We start from the raw sequence: 21308 nt of genomic DNA, 5'->3' as shown, positions 1-21308 counted from the left end.
CAAAACTCTGGAAATAATTAAAAGTTTTAGAAATACACTACTGCATGGCAGTCTGTATTAAATCTTGGTCACTTACTTTTTTTTTTTTTTTATTCAATTGAAAGTAAAAATATAAATTTATTTATGAATATAAGAAATCATTTTATACATTGTAAAATAATTGTTCTCTTTTTTCCCTTTAAGAACGGAAAGACAGCAAACAAATTCTATCCATTACGAAGAACTTCAAAGTAGAGAATATTGGGCCTCTTCCTATAACAATTTCATCAATGAAAATCAATGGTTACAGTTGCCAAGGATATGGATTTGAAGTGTTAGACTGTCAAGAATTTTTCCTGGCTCAGAACTCATCACGAGAAATCAGCATTGTGTAAGCACTAACAAATTTGTTGACAAAATAACTGAAGTGGAAATTCGAAATAATTAATTTCAGAAACAGGCACTCCAATAGCATACCACACACAAAATTTTGAATAGAAATTTAGTAAGCATTTCCCTCAGGATAATACTAACAAATGGATAATACAATACTGGTTCTTAATATGACCCATTATTTTTAAAAAGCAGCATGACGTGCTTTTATCAGTGCATTATGAAGTAATAAATTAAAACAAAAGAGTTGGCACAATTTATTTGCTTGTTATTCTCTAAGCTTGTTCCAAGTAGCCTGACAACAATCGAGTCATGTTTTCCCAACATTGCACATAGTCTAAAACTATCCTTGAGTGAAAGATATTGTGATGTAAACAAAAGTAAAGTAAATGTTACTGTATTCAAGTAACTGTGATTTCCCATACAACAAATTTCACCTCTACTGATTGGAAAGGCAAGTTATACCTTCTAGCAATCAAGTAGAATAATGAGATGGGTCAGGGAAGTGGAAGAAGAAAAATCTGGTGTTTCTTCTGCTTTCTGCATCTTTCCAGTACCTTTTTGTATCCTAGTACCTAGCCCCTTCTGAAATCATGCTGGCTGTATGCTAGACAGCTGTGCTTTTGTTACTTAACCTGAATTGATGATGTGCATTTCCTTAATAAAAGGAAAACATGTCACAGAGTGTTGTGAGTAATAAGAGTATTGTGAAGAGTAACAATAAACCCACACATTTTGCCAATTTAAGATGACCTAATGCCACCTGCACAGTTTAAGCAGATAGCGGACTCTTTAACTGTGCTTGAAAAAATATTTTAACATCATATTATTTCATGTAACTCAACTAACTAAATAAATTTATTATTAGATGACTAAATCAATAATTCATATTAATAATGAGGCGATATTTTAGTAATTTTAAGAATAAATTAAAATATTGGTAAATGTTATTAAATTAGTTTTCATACCTATTACTATTGTTGTCATTCTTTTCATATTTTTTGGTATCAGTGTGACTTCAGAAAATAAAATTCAGCCCAACAATGAAAAAGTAACACCACCTCTGTTTTTCCTGACAGATTCACCCCTGACTTTACATCTTCATGGGTAATTCGTGAGCTCACACTAGTGACTGCTGCTGATTTGGAGTTCCACTTCACACTCAATGTGACTCTCCCTCACCATCTGTTGCCTCTGTGTGCAGATGTGGTGCCAGGACCCAGCTGGGAAGAGTCTTTCTGGAGGCTCACTGTCCTCTTCGTAAGGTAGGGCTTTCCTCACAGCACCCTGGAATTCCTGCAAGATGCAGTGCATGTGAATGTTGTGGTGACAATGCACACATGCTGATGCATCCCTAACTGAGATCCATCCCCATGCACACTGTGCTGCTGCTTCCATGGTTTGGGTGCTGGAAACAGGGCACAAGTGAAGCAACAGCAGTGGCCACTTTGCCTGGTTCTAGATGCAACAGAAGAAGACTACAGGGTTCTGAAAAACCAGGAATTTTTCATTCCGTTTTCCTGCTAACAAAATTTACACTGTGTGATTGAGAAGGTGGTTTGATGAATTAGAAAGATTTTTGTTTTGATCCATATATGTTTGATGCAATTAATACACCATGGAGAGAGAGGATATTTTGCATCTACATTTTTAGTTCAGAAGTGTGATGGCATTTGTAGCTCATTGTATGCCAGCATTTTCTCTAGGAAAAGAGACAGTATTTAATAAATACCAAAATAAAGACAATGACTATCATAAATGAACAGCAGGCTGATAGGTATTATATTATGATATGATGTAAGACTCACTACAGCAAAGTTACTTCTAAATTATCTTCAAATCAAGGATTATCTCTGTTAAAATGAACTTTTTCTTTGTTCTGTTTCTTTTCTTTGTAAAGTTCATGACTGTATTGTTTTATAGAGCTAAGAACTAGTAAGGGCTATAAAGAAAAACAGGAAAAGAAAATACTATTACAACTATAATTTTAAAAGCTGTATTTTGAGTTTCTTGTCTGTTTCTTTACTTAGAATTTACGAACAAAATATTTGAGAAGTGTATCTTGTTAGAAGCTTTTTACCTCTTTCACTGAATATTCTTGGAAGTTGTAGAAACCAGTATCTGTTGTTTTCTTTGGCAGTTTGTCCCTGCTTGGAGTGATTCTGATAGCCTTCCAGCAAGCCCAGTATATTCTAGCAGAGTTCATGAAATCAAGACAGAGGCCCAATCCTAGTGCTTCAGTGCCACAGCAGAACAGCAGCTCTGTTGACGTAATCAGCTCTGATTCCTACAAGTAAAAATATTTTTTTTTCTTCTTTTCTACCCTGTTTATTATGGAGTGGTGCTTTCTGTCTGTATTCTGATATTACTGTGGGCTGGTTTAAAGGAGACAGTGTTCCAAGCAGCCTCTTTTAGAGAACTTCCACCTCAACCTAGGAGGAATGGAGGAACTCGGGGGTTTATTAATCTTGAATATTGCCAGTAATACATAAGGTAAAAAATTGCATGATGAAGGTAAAGGGTATACCACATGTGGTAGCCATGGAAAGAACGGAAAATACACTGGTGGTTCTCAATCTGACCCTCTTGAGTGGTCAGTTAGGTGCTTTCTCACTGAAGCATGGAAGTGTGTTGAAAGTCTGAGCAAATACTTAGTCTTGCTGCATTCTCACTGAAATCAGAATGTGCTTAGCCGGTATGGTAAATTGAAGACCTAAAGCAATTTCATGGCTTGCGAATATGCCCCCCTTTCTTTCTTACAACAGTATCTCATAAAACAATTCATGATGGCTTTGTGAAGAAGAACAAATCCCAAATTATGATTTTGTTTTTTCTTCAGGGGAAGCTGCAAGACATTTATGGATTCCTATAGTTCCTCAGATAAAGGTAAAGGGAAGGGCTTCCTGTCTGTAGGCACTTCTTCCAGCCGAAGTCAGAGTGCGGCCAAGAGAAGTCCTGCAACCTACAGCCACTCTCAGAAGAAACACAAGTGTTCAGTTTATTACAGTAAGCAGAAGCCAAACACAGCAGCTGGCAGTGCCATTGCAGCTGCTGATGAGAAGCAGAATCAGATTGCAGAGAACCAAATCTCAGCACCAAAAGAGGACGTTTGCACTGATGTTGTCAGTGAGAACTGGGTAACTCTGAAATATGCAAATGGCATAAATGTTAACAAGAATTTAACTCTTCCAGAAGACTTTCTGGGTAAAGAAGAAAGTACACTGAAAAATACAGTTCTCATTAAAAATACTTCTTCAGAGTGTGATCTGAAGGAAGATCTTCAAACATGTATGTTTCCTAAGGAAACTAACCTTAAAACTTCAGAAAATCTAGCTGAGCTCAAAGAACAGGACTTCTGTTCTGTGAAGATGTCCAAGAAGCTACCTGAAAGTCACTTGTCCAGAAATTCACCTCAACAACAGCCGGAACTGCAAGAAATTTCTAGGAAAATTAGTGGTAATTTTTTTCTCAAATTCTATCAGTCTAATTTACTAAGTGAAATCTTCTGATGAGTTCACTGTGATCAAGGTTTTGTCTTTTTGTGTGGGACAAGTGAATGCGGTGTTTCTTATGTGTTCACTGTGATTTGTATGTTTACATTCCAAAGGAAGCAGCTTACATTTAAAGTTGTTTCATAAATCATAAATTTGCTTGGTTTACAGATTTCAAGCTTGTTGCTGTAGCATTTTAGCTGTTAAAATAATTGATGTCATAGATCTGTTTAGAAGACATAAATTGCCCTTGTCAGATATTCAGAAGGATCCCAGTTTGCTGTTTTCAGGTCCACTGGAAATATGGTGCTTGAATCAATAAGCAGGCACATTCAGAAGCAGTTATATAGAACTCCTGTGATAAAACCACCCAAAATAACAAAAACCTGACATCAGGATGTGAATTTTTATTTTCTAGGAATCTGCAAATCAGTGTTTTCCTTAGTAATTGCATAGCTATATTTTTTTATCTTGTTTTCCTTTTTTTGAAATAGAGGGGCTAAGCTGCCTGGGAAGTCTTACCTCTTAGCTTCACAATTCAAAATTTTAAGAACAGGAGAAGAACACCTGTGAGAAATCAAAAGCAGGATAGGAGAATGTATCCTCTGGAAGCTTGGCTATACTGAGGCACTTGGCAAATTGAATTGTGAAAACTGGCATTTGCTATAGCTGTGGCAGTTTATTTAGGGAGCGAGCCATCAGAGAGGGATTTCAGGCCCTGCGTGTAGTTGTTACCACAGTCTTGTTGCTTCTTGTGTTGCTATCTGTGAGCTATAGCAGGTACAAGTGTGCAATATCAGGTGAAGGCAAGATAGTTTCACTCAGTCTTACAAGATATTTTGAGATTCTTCATATGCTCCTAAAATGCACTGTTGCTTATTGTTTGGTTTGAATTAGATCATTCAGTGTATTTGGTAGTAAAGCACTAAATGTAATCTCCCTTGTTGTCTCTTAGTAGTTGTGGTTTTCTGCACTATCAGGCATGTGAGTATTTCTGTATTCAAAGATGTTTAGTAGGATATGATAAGCATGAAAAGTACCATGTTGCACTGTTTGCATTTTGATTATAGTTACAGACCTGGTTTTGTGCAAACAGGGAGTTTTAGGACCTCTGGTACTCCCATGCTGGAGAGCAACACAGTGTTATTTAGAGCTATGTCTGTCTCCCTTGCCTGGTGTTTCATTTTCATGTGCTCCTTTTGCAGTCCTCATGGCTGCCTGCTCCAGAGAGGGGACAGTGTCTGACTCAGAGCTGGGATGTTGTAGTTGGTTGGTAGGAAACTAAAATGTTTGGGTGTGCCTTTCCCCATTGAGAAGGCCAGTTCAGTTCAGTAAGTGATGACATTTCTCACGCAGAGCAGCTGAGAGCTTCTGTAGCAGATCACTGTGGATATAGTGTAGATCTCTGAGATACCTGGAACCTAATTAACAGAAGTTAATTCTGTCCTGGCCCAGGCAGAGGAATGTGACTCATCTGAGCAACTGAGCTAGTTGTTGAGGCTGGCCTCCTCTTGAAGCTTTTGTCTTTCAGACTCTTAGATCAAAATAATTCTTCTTCCTCACAAGCCTCTCAAGTAAAAACTTTTAGTGTGGAACCCGTGCTAAAGAAAGGATGGCTTCCCTTTGTCTTCATAGTGAATGCAGAGGACACTTCAGAGGTGTCAAGCACCAAGTAAAGGCTGTCCTTTCTCCCCATCCAGCTTGCAGGGTCTTTTTCTCTTTGTTTTTTAGCCCAGTGTTCTCTAGCTTCAGACTCTACCTTACAGACCCATGGCATTTGAGCCCCAAGTAGCTCAAATTCAGATGAGATGAGCAAGATTTGGGTAATCTGTGCATGTACTAGGAGTGGTGTGCTCGTGACCATGAACCAACACAAAGCTACTTTTTGCAACTGCTGTAAGAATTTTTACACAGCATTAGCTTTTGATTCTGAAATTTTCAGTATTATCAGCCTAAATGTTAGTCTTGTAGTGTTTTAGAAAGCAACACAAGGCTGTTTTTAAAGGAAGGTATGTGGTTATGATTGGGATCCCCTTCTCTTCCCATGCAAACTGTTGTCACTGTTTAATTGTAGGGAACAGCCAGCAAGTGCCTCTCAGGAATGAAACAGAAAATTGTGAGACTTTAAAAAAGCAGATCAACCTAAAGCCTTCCACAGAGAAAAAGATAAATAAGGGACCTAAGGAAGAGACTCCATGCTGTGCAAAAGAGGAGATTACTTCTTCTGAGGTTGGTATTGTAATCTTTCTTCTTTTCAAAATTAAAATTATCTTTTTATACTTTATGTACATATATATACACATACAGGTATGTATGTATGTATATGTAGGGACTATTATGTAGAGTCACAGGTCTGAAATACCGTAAATCAGATGAATGAGGAAGTTCTACTGATGTATTAGTGCTGCTTTATGGAATGGTGAACAGTGGATAAAAATCAAGACAGCCATATCACAGCCAGAGATTGTTACTGTCAGAGCAGGCAGAAGCATAAAGATGTGGGAACATTCTCTGGAGGGGAGGTAGGCTTATCAGGCCTTCATTTGCAGGCCTGATCTCCAAACCTGGGGCTTTGCATGAGAACCTTGAAATTGAGAGTGCAGCAGGGAGAAGCTCTTTAGCAGATCTTTAAGTTGCTGAGAAGGATCATTCTTCACCCCTGGTTTCTGCATATGATAAACACATCGGACTGTACCTTTGTTGCAGGCAGCAACACTAAAAGAACTCCATCAGGCAATTAGTAAACCTAAGAATTTGGGTTATGTTTGTATTCTGTCTACTGGATAGAAATCCCATGGCAAAACAGTGTAAGGAAGGATTGCTTACATTTCTTGGTGAATATATCAGAAAAGACACAGTCTAATCTTGCTTTGGGAACTGTTGTTATAAACTTTCCATGTGTGGCTAATGGTGCTCAGTTTGTTTCTTGCATTTTTTGAAATGACTAGAATTTGTTGGTAACTTACTCCATAATTTCCTCAGCTGTAATTCAAATGAATGCCTTCCCCCACCTCCCCCAGCTGCTGAGGAAAGGGAGGATTTATTGCTGCTGAACTTGCACACCAGCTGATCATAAATCTGGCAGATGTTTTTTGTTTTTAGCACATTGGGAATTTTATTGACTGCTTTACTTTTTGTCTCCCCCCCATTTTTTTATTTCCCTGAAAGTCAGAGCTAGATGCTGTGAAAGGGAAAATGCTAAGTTTGGGAATTAAAAAATTTCTCTCTCATTGTCTCTTGCTGTCTTGGAAAGGCTGGTTGAATTGATGGTGCTGGAAAGAGGATGTGCTATGGAAAGCCACTAAATCATGAAGTAACTATGTATTTGGATTGGGTCATTTTGTCCAGAGAAATTTAGCTAGGAAAATCCAATGGAGTTCATTGACTAAGTTAAGTTCATTTTATAACGTATGTATTATCTCAGCTTGTATTTTTGCCTTTAGCAAGAAGATTCATATAGGAAGAAGAAACCTCAGGAGAAAAAGGAGGTAAATGTACCAAATATGAATTGGAATAGAAATAGAACATCTAGGAAAAATAAGAAGAAGAATGTAAATATATCTACAAGGTATGTATTGCCTCACTAAATCATGAAAAAACCCAGAGTTGCTGTAATGTTTCTGCAGGTTTTGCATAGTACATTAGGCAGGATTGCTTTATCTATTTAAACAAACACACTTTAATCCTGGCTTGTGAATTTATTTTTAGGAATGTTCAGTACTAAGTATCACCAGCAAAACAAAGAATTTAAAAATATTCAGTTTGTAAATCTGCATGTGTACAAATGCAGCCCATTCTGCATAGCAGTGGTAGCTCTCTGGTAGAGTCAGGAATGTGCTGTCTCTGAAGTTCAGATGGTTAGCTTCCTTCCCCTTGTGTACTGTCTGGAGAAGTTGCAATCGTGTATTCTCTTCAGCGAAAAAAGGAAAATAAAATTGTTGAAATGATTCCACCTTCAGGACAAGGAGAGTCATCTGCTATATTGAGTAACTGGGGGAATGTTGTCCTCTACTAGTTTTGGAAGAGAAATGTGTAGAAATGAGACAGAGGTTTGAATTTTTGCTGTAATGATTAAAAAAACTGGAGCAGCACTAGATTCTAAAGAATATTGAGTGAACACTTTCCCCCCCCGCCCCGAGAATTGTTTTAATGCATTTTAAAGTCAGTTGTAAATTACTTCTAAATATATATATTTTTTTTCATATATTTTAAATTTAAGTTGTTTGGATTGTTAAAAAATACTGGTTACAAACTGCTTCTAGAATAGAAATACATCTGAGGAAAAAAATCCTAATTCTTCCCTTCCCCCAGCCCTTTGAATTAAGGTCACAATCCTACAAAGCCTTCACAGACTTAATTTTTATTGCGAGTGCTTCTACTGAGGTCAGTGGACTTTAAAAGGAGACTGTAAATCTGAAAGGGCTGTTATAACTCATTGTGCACAAATTTCTATTCATTTTGTGTGAAGTACATGTGTAAATCTTTGCTGGATGCACACCTTTATTGGTAGGAAGGGTAAAAAACAAGCAGTGAAATACTGAAGTTCAGTATTTGTTCCTTGGACCAATTCAGCAGTTGCTACTTTCTGAGTTAAAATGGAACTGTTCCATTTCTGCAGAAATTTGACAGCTGACTTTTAATAATTTTTCCTTAATACTCTCTGATTATGACATTGGATACAGACGTTTCATTTCACTTGTACTAGCAAAAATTTAAGATTGCTTCAAATTGTGATTTTACTCTAGTTATAATTATGCCAGTGAAATGAACACAGGGCACATTTTTCTTTGTATCTTGATCTTTGTACACTGCTAGACTGTGCTTATCACTGCAACATCTGATTTTCTTCAGCCAAGTGCATTAGAGAATGGATTTAAATATGCACATCTCATTTTGCCTCTCCCCGTGACAAGTAGTAGTCTGTGTGGTAGGATATTGCATTTTGGGAAAGGTTTTTTAAATTTCTGTAAAGTTGGGGAATAAGATTCCCCAAACTTACTGCTTCCTCTACTTTGCCTTGATAGCTGTGTGAGTCAAAGTGTTTAATGCCTGAAAAGGAAAAATGCAGATGAAATGTAAAATGCAAACATGTATTTTTGGGTGTGGTTCTATTAGGGTTCCTGAGCAGAGTGAGTTGAAGCATATGTGCAGTGAATTTGAAAGGCCGGATCTGAGAGCGAATATTGGAATAAGAGCTTGGTGTCCTCAGAGTAATGGGGAAAATTGTAAAGCAGACCAGAAAGCTGGGAGCTTGTCCATACAGGGAGAAACAGGTATGCTATCTTAACTGTCTTAAAATGGGAAAAGAAACACAATGTGGATTTTGTGGCAGTAGAGCATTCCTTGCTTGAGAGACCTGTGCTTTTTTCCATTTTGAACTCTGATGTGCAGATGACAGGACTGGTATGATGCAGTGCCTGAAATAATAGCTGCTCACTTCTGAAGGGCTCTGCATGCTTCTTCATGGGATTGGTTGGCGGTGCAAACCAGAAAATGAATCAGTCTGAAGCAATGATCCATCAGTTCTTGGTTGAAGGAAAGACACACTGATAGTCTGCTTCTGTGTTGAAAAGAAAGCCACTATTAACTGAAGCAACTGTATCACTTTTAAAAAACACCACTAACTTGTGTACCTACTTTCTGTCTTTTCCATCAGGATTTTAATCATTTGTTTTCCCTGACTTCAGGAAAGAGGAGATCTGAAGAAAGATACCAATCTCTATATGATTGTCCTTTGCATCTCTGATGAGATACTAAGAAAAGAGAATCTAACATTCATGAATTCATCACTTGCAACATTTTGTCATTGCTCTTAGTATGCATGTTTCTACAGCCAGGATATGTTTCATGCTTGAAGTATTAAGTGTATATTTCAAAGGACAGTATGCACATCCTCTTTCAGCCTATTACCTATAGCAGCACTGTATCCTCACTTGCATTAATTTTACTGGGATGTCATGTAGGTCAGAAGCTCTGTGTGTTAGAGGCTGGTTTAGTTACTGAAGCTATCAGTAAATTCTTTCTCATTTCAGTAAATTCAGAGAATTCATGTAAATTCATGATTCAGATTACTTTTCCCTGACAAAACTTTCTTAAATGTTGTGTTGGTTTTTTTTTTTTTTTATTTTACCCAACTTCTCTAGAAAACTTTTATCAGCGGTCCAAAAAGAAGTGTTTGGAGAAGTTTTGTTCTGATTCAAGCTCAGATTGTGGAAGTTCGTCAGGAAGTGTTCGTGCAAGTCGTGGGAGCTGGGGTAGCTGGAGCAGTACCAGCAGTTCAGATGGAGATAAAAAGCCAATGATTACTACCAGGCATTTTCTTCCATCCAGTAAGTTTTGCAAACAGCACCTCCTCACAGTAGTGGGCAGAGTTTCAGCCTCCCTGCTGAATGGAAAGACCTGCCATGGCATGGGGCACATAACTTGTCTTTTGTAGAGCACCTCTTAGACACACAAGGAGAGATGTAAAGAACTTGGTACTTGACAAGAAGTACCACACATTTCGTGGAGATGAAGATGACTGTGAGGCTCCTCAATGAGCAATATGCAGAGTTAGTTGTCATGGAAGGATGGGAGAACTGAGAGTCACTAGCCAAAGCAATTTTTGCCTTCAAATTCGTTTCATCACGTTGTTTGTTTTTTTTTAAACATTGCACCAGTGAAGAATATGTGAAAACAGTAGAAGATCTGAGGATGCTGGGTTTGCATGGGTGTATTTGAGGCATAGGTAGCCGGAACACCTGAGCCACTTGACTAGTGTGAGAAATGTTAGCTGTGGTTCATTACTGCAGTTCTTGAGTACCTGAATATCGCTAAAGTACTTGAAACTCACTACCATAATTATCTGGAGAGATGTGGCACTAGAAGAAAATTTTAAAGTGCTGAAGTGACACCAGCAAACTCAACTTTGGATACCTGCAAAAAGATGGCTTGAATTATTTAAAAATATGCAGAAACTTTAATGTGTATTTGTGTATGTATAAAGCTTTACATTACTAAATGCTAGTGTCTGATCTCTCTGAATCTGTGGTCTAATAGATAACAAATAGTGTGTTTATATGACTTTCCTGTTTGTTCAAATTATAATGCCTCTTAAAAAAAAAAGAAAAGAAGTAATTCTAAATTCAGACTTAATTCGATAGTAACAAGGAACCTCTCTGTTAAGACTGTGGTAATCACTTCTAAATCATAAAATACATGTTAAGACTATGGACTAGTGATAATCCAGTGTGAGAGAAAACTTGATTAATACCATTGCTGATTCTATTTGTGTGTATGTATATTCTGTGCGTACTTCTTTTTTTAAGGATCTTTGATTTTCACAGTCATTCTTTTCTTTAGGAGAGAATATTTCACAAAATGATTTTCCATCTGAAACTCCTATCACTCTAAATCTGTCTCATAACATCTGCAATACCAGGTAAAAAAATTGAATCTACACCTGTAAGGCATTAAAGAAACAGCATCAACTTGAAGTCTTGTCTCAGTTTGATAAATAATACCTACCTGTTATCTTGTAACTTTTTATGATCATCTGATTGTACTTACTAGTTGGAATAAGAATCTTCTTCAGCACTTGAAAAGATATAAGCAAAATAGATTATGCTGCATAAGTACAATAAAAGCTTCCAAATGGAAAAAAATGGAAATTGGTTTTCCCCTTTCACTTCTTCCAGATCCTAGCAACTTACTACATTTACATTACTGTTTAGTTGTATTACAGTAGTAATGTTTCGGGTTTTTTTTAAAAGGTGAGAATAAGACTTTCAAGTTGATGTTATTCTTTTAATGGGAATAATGTTCTCCTAGGGTACACAGCATGAAAATTGATTCCTCCCTCCCCCATATTCTTTTCTCCCTCTTTACTGTAGTAGAGATAGCATCTACAATTTTTATTACTATGAATCCTTATTTCACTTCTCATTCACCACTCTCTGTTTTCACTAGGAGAAAGAATCCAGTCCTTTTTCTTTAGGATTCTGGTGCTTGAAAATGTTTCGTTTTATTCATTTTTACTAGTTTTTTTGACGGGTTTTGATGAATATCAAATTCATGCTCATGTGTGTCTATGTGTCTTCATGGACATAAAAGTAACATAAAAGTAAACAACCTGAAAGTTTTTTAAACATTATAAGAGGTCCTTACTGATCTTCATGAACTATAGCTTGTTTTTCAGTTTTAGAGAAGAGCAGTTGAATTAATTTGCAATAGGTTGATACTTCAGTGATAAAAATAGGATAATTAAGGTGTATTAATTTTATTTATTTTGCATGTGTGGTAAATAGCTGGCTTCTAATTGGGAAAAAAACTTTAAAAAATTGCACAGTAGTAATTCAGAAATAGGAAAAATCAGGACAGTGGGAAAGCAATAGAATCATGATGGTTGTTAGAATATTTTTTACATCTCTGTATATTTCCTTTGAAATGGTTTGGATTATGAGATTTAAGAAATTAAATTTTCTTTTCATTCAGCAGAGACATGAACAGCATCCCCCAATATCCTGAAACCTTATGTCCCAATTTCACTGACATAGCTGCAGATCCTGACAAAAATAAAGGTCAGTATTAACAGCTGAAGCTGTTTCTTTTGCATTTTGTCAAGCAGTTTTAGTGATGTTGCTAATGACCATGCACCAACTTGATAGACACATCGTTACTAGAACTTGATTTCCTTCGAAAAAAGGCACAAAGTTAGCAAATTTAAGCAAAATATAAGTTTATCTATATTACAAGCAAAATATAAGCAAAAACCTTGACAGTTTTTGCTTATTACCTTTATGATTTTTGCTGCATCTTCTCTTGTGTAAAGGTAGCATTTAGCTTTCAACTCATGTTCTAGGTATTCTTTCTTTTTTCATCTTCTTGCTTTGCACAGATTAATGTCCAGAAGCAATGCAGCTGGGAGATCAAGAGCACTGCTTGCTGTGTTAAAGTGAAGCTTGGCATGAAATCAAACATGACCGTTTTTGTCTCTAAATTTCCACAGTTGGGACTTGCTCTCTTTGAAAGTAATAATGAGTGAGGTTGTGTAGCGCTGTTAAAATTGTTGAATTTTCATAGTTTCCATCTCAGAGGGAAATAATACTAGCTTTTTGAGTGGGATTCATAAAGGCATCATGCTACACTGTGAGGTGGAGTTTAAAAGCTGGTCAGGACACATGATTCTTTGGGCAGCAGCACTCTCTGCCTTTCTGCTGTAGGTTTAACCTGTGTCTGATAGGATACAAATGGTGATTAACCTTCTTCCATGGTTAATCATTCTTCCAGCAATATTAGTATGTATTATGTGAAATAATGAAATAGAGCCAACTTTGCAACCCTTATCTCTTGGAAATTGCTAGTTTGGAATTTGGATTTTTTTCTTTTCTCCAGCTGCCCGTTCTCATAGAGTTGATAGGAACCAAGCATCTGTGGACAGTCAGGACACTCAGTCCATGAAGGGCAGCACAATGAATATCTGCCATAGAGAGTAAATTCAGAATTTAATGAGTTCACTAATTATCTTGTCAGGAATGGCTCCAGTGTGTTAGAAACCTGACCCTGTTCTTGCTGGGTTTATGTAGTTGAACTTCAGAGGTGGTTACTGACTGAGGGATGGGGACAAGGAGGCCAGTGGGGATTGCATCCCTGCTGTCTGCCCTGCTTTGTGGAAGGATGCCACCTTGGCACTGGCAGCTGAACACTTAAAGACCCTCAGCTGGAACTTCTTGCCCTGTTTAATTGAATTCCAGTTTATCAGTTCAAGTCTTATATGTATCTTTTTTAAAAACCAGAAATTTTGAGATGTGTTTAAAGATGGGTCTTCATCACAAAAAAAATTGCTTAGTAACTCTGGATTTTTTGCTCTAGCAGACAGTCCTTATTGGGGATCTGAGAATAAAGTGTCAGTGTGACCGAATCTGCAGTCTCCTTCCTGTTACTCTGCATTTCATGCCCCTTTCCTTTTTTAGGTCTTTACCCAACAGGAGACTTGTGGCCTGCCCAGCCGGTCTGTGTGACAAACAGCTTGAACTACAACCTTGAGAATAATATACCATGTATGATCCAAGAAACCCCCTCTGTCCACAACAGGCAAGTTATGTTTTGTGTAAAAAGTACAGTTAATGCTTTGTTCAGGCTTCTGTAATGCAGAGGACTGTACTTCACTCATGATATTTGTAAAGACAGATGATAATTAAAATAAAAATCTGCCACTTCAATCTTTAGTTGTTAATGCTCTTCCATGAGTACATTCCTGTTTAATTTTACTAAGACAAATTCACTGCTAATGTATAGATATTCTAGAACTTTTTTCAAGTTTAATGAAATACTTTTTGGAAAGTTATTAATTCCTTTTACTTCTTTTGCAGGCAGAGGGCCTGGCTCTGAAACCAGTTGCCCTCTTGCTAAATGCATAGCTTGTGTACGCCACATGGTGTATTATGCAGTGTGTACTTGTGTTAATTGGCAGGAACAGACATTATTATAAAGACAAATATTCCAGTATAAAGGTGGTTTAGAGATACAAGTTGGTATGTTTCAGGCTCTGTGTATATCTGGGTTGATCTTCCCTTAGTAATGAACTCGGTTAGTTCTTCTATTTTACACTGCTCACACAGCAAATTTCAGTAATGAAAGATGTGCCGCAAACTACTGAGTAGAAATACTCTGCCATCACATAGCAGTGAAATATGGCCAGTTCTTCAGGTTGTATCCTGTCATCCAAAATGATGGGAGAAGGACCTGGGGGTCCTGGTGCACAGCAAGCTGTCTCTGAGCCAGCAGTGTCCTTGTGGCTAGGAAGGTCAGTGGTATCCTGGGATGCATTAGGAAGAGCAATGCCAGCAGGGAAAGGGAGATGATCCTGCCCCTCTGCTCAGCCCTGGTGAGGCACATCTGGTGTGCTGTGTCCAGTTCTAGACTCTACAGTCAGTGCAACAGAGATAGAGAGCTCATGGAGCACGTCCAGCAAAGAGCTACAAAGTTGTTTAAGGGTCTGTAGCATCTCCCTTACAAGGAAAGGTTGAGGGAGCTGGGTCTGCTCAGACTTGAGAAAGAAAGACTGAGAGGGGACCATGTCAATGTCTGTCAGTATCTGCAGGGAGGGTGCCAGGAGGATGGAGTCAGGCTCTGCTCAGTGATGCCAAGCAGTAGGACAGGAGGCAGTGGGCAGAACCTGATGTACAGGAAGTTCTACCTGAACATGAGGAGGAACTTCTTTACTGTGCAGGTGACCATGCAAAATGCATGGGAATGGATGGCCCAGAGAGGTTGTGGGGTCTCCTTCACTGGAGATATTCAAGAGCCCTCTGGACACAATCCTGTGCCAGGTGCTCTGGGATGGCCCTGCTTGAGGAGACTGGACCACTCTGGTCCCTTCCAGCCTTACCCATTCTGTGATTGCTTTCATACACCTATCTCGATTTGGATTTCATATGCAAAAATACACACACATCCATACAATTATTTATTGATATTTAATAGTGACAAGATAGTTGCTTAGCTGAATAGTAAAATTGAAGTAAGGCAGCTTCACATGAAATCCTTTTATATGTCTACCTTGTGCAGATTGATCCAAAGCTGGGCTACTTCAAACTTGCTGTATAGTAGGGCCTGTTTTACTATGTGTCTTCAGGAAATACTTTTGAAAAAATCTTCTTGGAATTCCGAAATTATTTCAATTTGAGAAATATAACCCCTAGAAATCTATGTGTAGCTTAGAAAATTCACTGTTTAACAGAACTTTAGCACATTTGGTAGGGAAAACAGAAATCTCCATTTTAATTGCTATGCTCAAGCAATTAAATGTATTATGCCTTCTTCTGCTACTTCAATACTTCATGTATTATGCTACTTCATCTGCTACTCAATTGATGCTACTACATCAATTATCCATGATTGTGGGGAAGAAGTACAGTTATTTTCTTTTTGCAGGGAAGAAAGTTGAACCCAGTTAGGCATTGCAGGATTCTGGTAGCATCATTACAAGTTCATTTTCCCAGAGGAAAAAGAGCTCTGTGAGAGAGATTGTTGCAGTTATGTAGTGGTACAGAGTAGATACCGGCAAAATTGACAAGTGGAGTGTGAAAAGCCTCATGATCAGTCACAGGCATTTTGCATGCAATAGCTCTACATTAAATAAGTATTTCTAAATAATTTTCAGAAGTTCTGCAAGTTGTTTCAGACTCTTGTTTTTCTTGAGACAGCTTCATTGACTGGAATGCAGCTTGTGACAGCCAGTTTTCCAACATGTATTGTCCACTAGAGATGAATGAATATGGTGCTTTCCCAGAAGGTAAGATGAAATAAAGCTTATTAATTAGAACAGAGCATGGTTATTTTCCTCACCTTTTATAGAACAAAAGGCTGAGCTGGTCTGTACACACACGGGTGTTCACTGCTTAAGTGGACTTCACGTTTTCCAGCTGAGTGCTCTGTTGTAATAAACAATGGCTGCATGTGGTGGATGAGAAGATTGGCCTTTGTATAGACTTATTAAGCCTGAAAGGGCAGTATGCAGGACTCTCAGAGGGAATAGAGAGAAATGCTTGTGCCTACAGTATTACACATATCTTTTTGCACAGTCTTCCTTGTTTCCCCTCTGGCAGGCTTCTGCCTTCCAGTGTGTGAAATACAAGGTCTCTTGTGACCAATTACATTTCCAGGCTAGAGTTTCTTGGCTTGGGAAGCACACTGGCAGCAATCTAGAATTCTTTAGCATTACCTACCTAAGTAATAATGAAAAGTCAGACTGCAGTATCCCAGGCAGTGCACTGATCCCTTGGGTGCTTAGAGCTGAGACATGTTGGCGGTGAGGCCTGGGGAGGTTCTGCCGTGCATGCTCTGTCTAATAAAGACTCTGTTCTTCAGTAGAGGGATTGCCAAGTCTTTATCCTGTCCTCCTGGTAACAATTTGTTAGTGGGTCCCTAACAGAGAGTGGTAGTCCTGTTGACAGAAATTGATATGCTTCACTGCTGTGCTACCCTGACGCTGCATGAAGTCACTGAAGGATTAGGTCAGTCCCAGCTGGGCTCACTCTCAAGAAGATTGTGTTCCTCCACAGAAACGTTAGTAGTGTTTTATGTTGTAAAAGCCTTAGTTTGTCTTCCTGATTTTATAAATTGCAGAAAACATGAACTACCCCAGTGGCTTCCCAGGTACTGCAGCAGTGCAGAATACAGCCTTCATTGACCAGAACTGTCCCTCCACCTGGAATGCTCCTCCCAACATGCCACCTGCCTGGGAGCCTGCCAGCTATGTCAACTCCACAGTGAGTATTGTCACTGTGAGGCACTGCCTTTGCATGCTCTCAAAACCTTCCTAATGTATTCCTGTCTTTTCTCTATGTGTTGCTTACATGAATCTTCTAAGCAGTGTGATGTATGTGTTCAATGCTGGCCTTGGTAGCCCAGGTTTTTCCCAGCTGTTTTTCAAGGATGTTATCAACCTTGTCTGCAAAATTTTAAGATGATCCTTTTGCCTGAAAATTGACTAAAATCAGCTAACATATGGAAAAATGTTTGGGGTTATGTAGTCTACTGAGTCTCTTTTCTATCAAAATCAATGTGTGCAGTTGAGGGCTAAACACAAAAAGTGCTGACAGGAAAACCCAGAGAAATTTGAAAATTGAAGAACTGAATGGGCAGCTGCTCTCAGTGACTTTGACAGGGATTTTTTTTTTGGTAGGAAATCCAAGTGATTTAAGCTGGATTTGTGCAGATTTCAGAATCCAAACTTTGACCTGTTATATTCCAGACTAGCCATGTTTATGTCATCCCATAGTGCAGTGTAGTAACTTCAGTTCAAGGTGGTCTTTAATTGTAACCATCTTCTTTCTGCTCATATTTCAAAATCCTCTATTTTAGAATTTTGATTTTTTTTTTTCATTTACTGTAGGTTTATTTTGAATAAAACTAACCAAATAAAGTGAGAAATATTTTCAACTGTTAAAATGAAAATTCTTCTGTGTTAAAAAGTGGCAAAACTGGTAGAAGACTTTTTCCTAAAATAAACATGGCTTTATTTCATATTTTATTCAGGAATGCCAGGAAACACAGAAGGTAGAGATTGGAAAATGCATTAGATAATTCAGTTCATTTCCCTGACGAGCTTTTCTCCACAATACATTTCAATGTTTCATTCAGTTTTAAAAGTCCCAAGACTTCCATGACCTTCGCTGGGAGATTTCCTTGCAGACTAACACATCTTGCCCTCCAGGAGGTTCTTTATAAGCTTTCAAAATTTTCTAGCTAAATTCCCTAGCTCCCAATTATAGTCTCATTTTTCACACTGAATATCCCTTTCTGCTCCCAGCATGCACAGTCTTTCTGGACTGACGCATAGTTCAGCCCTTTTCTTGTCATTTCTAGGCATCCTTCTCTTTTAATTTTAACTCTCAAAGTATGCATGGTGATCTTTGTGTGTCTTCCATTTCTCCTCTATTTTCCTCAAGTCTGACCAGAACTGAGTAGTATATTGTTGTTAGAGTAATATCTGTGCTGTGCAGGGAGGGCTTCATTCAGTGAAGGGCCTTCTTTCACCCGCACCCACACAAATTAATGCTGCTGTAATATTTTTGACAGCCATATTTCTTTGTAAACTCCTGTGTAATTTTCTACTTGTGGATTTCTTAAGTCTCTGCATAGATGCTGCTCCCTCCCTCCCATTTAGCACTTAGCATTTCCAGATTTCCCGTGGCAAATGGTCCGTGTTGCAGTTTCCCATGCTGGTTTTATCTTGCTCTGCAGCCCTACCTCTCAAGCACCCGAAGCTTGTCTCCAATGTCTGGACTTTTTGGTTCCATCTGGGCACCTCAAAGTGATGTTTATGAAAGCTGCTGCCCCGTCAGTGCCACGACTCAGCATTCAACCCATGTGGAGAACCAGGCAGTTATGTGTAAGCAGGAATATTATCCGAGGTTTAACCCTTTCCGTGCCTACATGAACTTGGACATATGGACTACAGCAGCCAATCGAAATGCAAATTTCCCACTTTCGAGGGACTCGGGTTATTGTGGAAACGTGTGAAAGGAATTTGATTTAAAAATGTGAATAAAGATGCTTGCAATTTTGATTACTAGAGTAAGCTGGTTGCTGAATAGATTACAATGTTGGTGAATATTTTGGCACTTTTATATTGAAAATAAATTTTTTTTACTGAAGTCTGAGCATTCAGTGCATTTTAAAAAGCACAGCATATTCATGATGCTATTGTCAGGTGAAGGCTATAAATTTAAAATTAAAATTTTTTATCATGATTAAGGACAGTATTAGTTCTTAAGAGCATCCATGGTCTGCGCATGTTTCTTCTGAAGTTTACATTCTGTGATATAAACTACGAGTGGTTTAGCAATTGTAGGTGCAAACTTACATCCATAAGTAATTGCATCTGTACCAAATAGTAACTGGGGACCTACCTGTTGATGCAGATCAGAGAGTTCCAAATGGTGCCACTTCTAGTGCTGATATAATTGTTCGTGAGTTTGCAGACTTCTGGCAGTAGGAAAAAGGCTGAATTGTGGCTTGTTTATCTGACTTCAAAATGCAAGCTGTCACTTGAACGATGTTACGCTCGTGCAGTGTGGGTGAGTGGGCATTTCTTCCAGGAGCTTTTCTTGTGAGTGACTCCTGGCATTTTGTGTTTTTATTTTTAGCCTTTGTGTTGCAGTAGCATTTTCAGTGCATTTAACTGCACTTGTTTAAAATGCCAAAGCTTGAACTGAAAGAAATGTTATTTTGGGAGCAGAGTTCACACCACTCTCCAAAACAGAATGATATTGTGCTGGTTCATGTTAGGAGACTAAAACTCTGTAGTGGGAAAGGTAGCTGAGGAAGTGCTGCCACCCATTTCAGGACTCAGTCCATCATGCAAGATGTCTCCTCTTACCCTTCCTGTAGAACTTTTTCTTCTGCATGGCAGAGCATGTCTGGACATCAAAAGGAGGGGGAGGCATCCCTTAGGTCAGAGATATCCTTGGCACAAGGGCACTTGTTAGGCCTGAATAGAAAGTGAAAGCGGTTCCAGTAGCAGTCTTGTACAACTGCTTAAAGAACAGCCATAGAGATGGCAGAACCAAATTCTGTGTTGCGGTGGCCACAGGCATTAGGGCAAGTGGCAGTGGTCATGGATTGCCACGTGGGAAGCTGAACGTGAAGAAAAACGTCATCCCTTGGAGGGTGATGCTGCAGGAGAACAGGTACCTCAGCAGGTGAACAGATCTCTGCTTCATGTTCGTGGCGTGGCTGAATGAAGCCACACGTGATCTGCTGTAGTGGAGGTGGCAGACCTTCTCCTCATGGGAGGTCAGACTGGAGACCATCCAGGTCCAGACACTATTTTGAGGATTCTGTGAGCTTCAGCAAGTTTCTTACTTTTTGCTACTTAATTTCCTCTTACCCTTTGTTCACAGAGTGACTAGAAGTCAAGAGCTGTTTGACAATAAGAAATCAAGGCACTTTTTATTTGTTTTTATTCAAAGGCAGAGGAGAAGAGACACTGCAAGATAGTTCATAAGACTGCATGATCAGTAATCTGAGCTCTCAGACCTAAATTCTGGCCCTGCTAGTCTCACCACATTGCTGAGCTATCAGACCTGCTCCCTTATCTTACTGGTTTCATCCAGAAATACCATTCCATGGCTTGAAATATTTTAGCAGAAACAGTGCAAAAGATTTGTTTCAGCAAATCAGCAGTTCCTGCAAAACAAGCTTTGCTGAAAGTTCCCCTGCCAGCTGTGCTTTCACATATGTGTTTGGGTTAGCTCAGAAGGTGGCCAGGGACTGATTGGGAAACTCAAAAGCTGCTACATTTACCTGCTCTAATTGCTCAGAAAGTGCTCCAAAGCCTTCCCTTGGTTTCAATGTCAGAAAAATGGGATCATCACTGAATGCTTCTCTGAACTGTGTTGTTTTAATTGCTTGATCAGGAATTAGCACCTGGAGTCTACGGCTGCTTTCCATGATGTGTTGTGCTGGGCAGGAATCTGTTTGACTTGAATTTAATCGTAATTGCACGTGATTTTGAAGGAAAGTTCACATGTTCCTATGAACTTTGATGCTCCTGAAAATGGTACTAAGCCATGAGAAGTAGTCATAACCACTGATGTGCTTTCTGTGCACCTCTTGCCTATGGTAGGAGACTTCAGGAGGAATAGAGTGGGAGTATAAACACAATAAATACAGACTTTAAAAAAAAGTGATCCTTTGGTTTGAAATTGAATGAAGTTCTTTATTCCCTGGATAATATTGCTTGTTGTATAGCATGCATGGAGTTTGGATAAAAAGGCGCAGGACAGGATATGGAAAGCTGTGCTTAGTTTTCTTACTTTACTCTGTTAATTCCAGTCAATGTTTCAAGGAGATCCTTATTTTCTGTGCAGTGAAGGGAGGGCTTTCCTCAAGTTCCAGTGTAAGAACATGGATTTCTTATATCTGCAACAAAATGTAACAACAACCTCAAAATCCCAT

The 21308-nt window shown here is 38.6% G+C and overlaps 1 protein-coding gene across 5 annotated transcripts in view; it reads left to right on the top strand.

The window, feature by feature from the left end:
* TMEM131L (transmembrane 131 like) overlaps nucleotides 1-19003 on the top strand; it is a 79553-nt gene extending 60550 nt beyond the window's left edge. For 3 of the 5 annotated variants that reach the window (XM_014260821.2, XM_014260823.2, XM_014260827.2), the window contains 14 exons: nucleotides 184-370; nucleotides 1452-1637; nucleotides 2513-2665; nucleotides 3212-3828; nucleotides 5938-6092; nucleotides 7307-7431; nucleotides 8979-9136; nucleotides 10007-10192; nucleotides 11205-11283; nucleotides 12336-12421; nucleotides 13814-13934; nucleotides 16049-16137; nucleotides 16971-17113; nucleotides 18591-19003. In XM_014260821.2, coding sequence (XP_014116296.1) covers nucleotides 184-370; nucleotides 1452-1637; nucleotides 2513-2665; nucleotides 3212-3828; nucleotides 5938-6092; nucleotides 7307-7431; nucleotides 8979-9136; nucleotides 10007-10192; nucleotides 11205-11283; nucleotides 12336-12421; nucleotides 13814-13934; nucleotides 16049-16137; nucleotides 16971-17113; nucleotides 18591-18869 — 2564 coding nt within the window. In that variant the 3' untranslated portion in view covers nucleotides 18870-19003. The remainder of the gene's footprint in view (nucleotides 1-183; nucleotides 371-1451; nucleotides 1638-2512; nucleotides 2666-3211; nucleotides 3829-5937; nucleotides 6093-7306; nucleotides 7432-8978; nucleotides 9137-10006; nucleotides 10193-11204; nucleotides 11284-12335; nucleotides 12422-13813; nucleotides 13935-16048; nucleotides 16138-16970; nucleotides 17114-18590) is intronic. The other 2 variants (XM_088056998.1, XM_088056997.1) reach the window with 1 other exon arrangement.
* Nucleotides 19004-21308: the final 2305 nt, after the last annotated feature.

Source organism: Pseudopodoces humilis, chromosome 6, assembly GCF_049639895.1.
Source record: "Pseudopodoces humilis isolate 2021_Gansu_Grassland_sample_001 chromosome 6, ASM4963989v1, whole genome shotgun sequence".
Classification (NCBI taxonomy): domain Eukaryota; kingdom Metazoa; phylum Chordata; class Aves; order Passeriformes; family Paridae; genus Pseudopodoces; species Pseudopodoces humilis.
The sequence above is the reverse complement of the archived record's forward strand: the minus strand, read 5'-3'. Positions and strand labels throughout refer to the sequence as shown.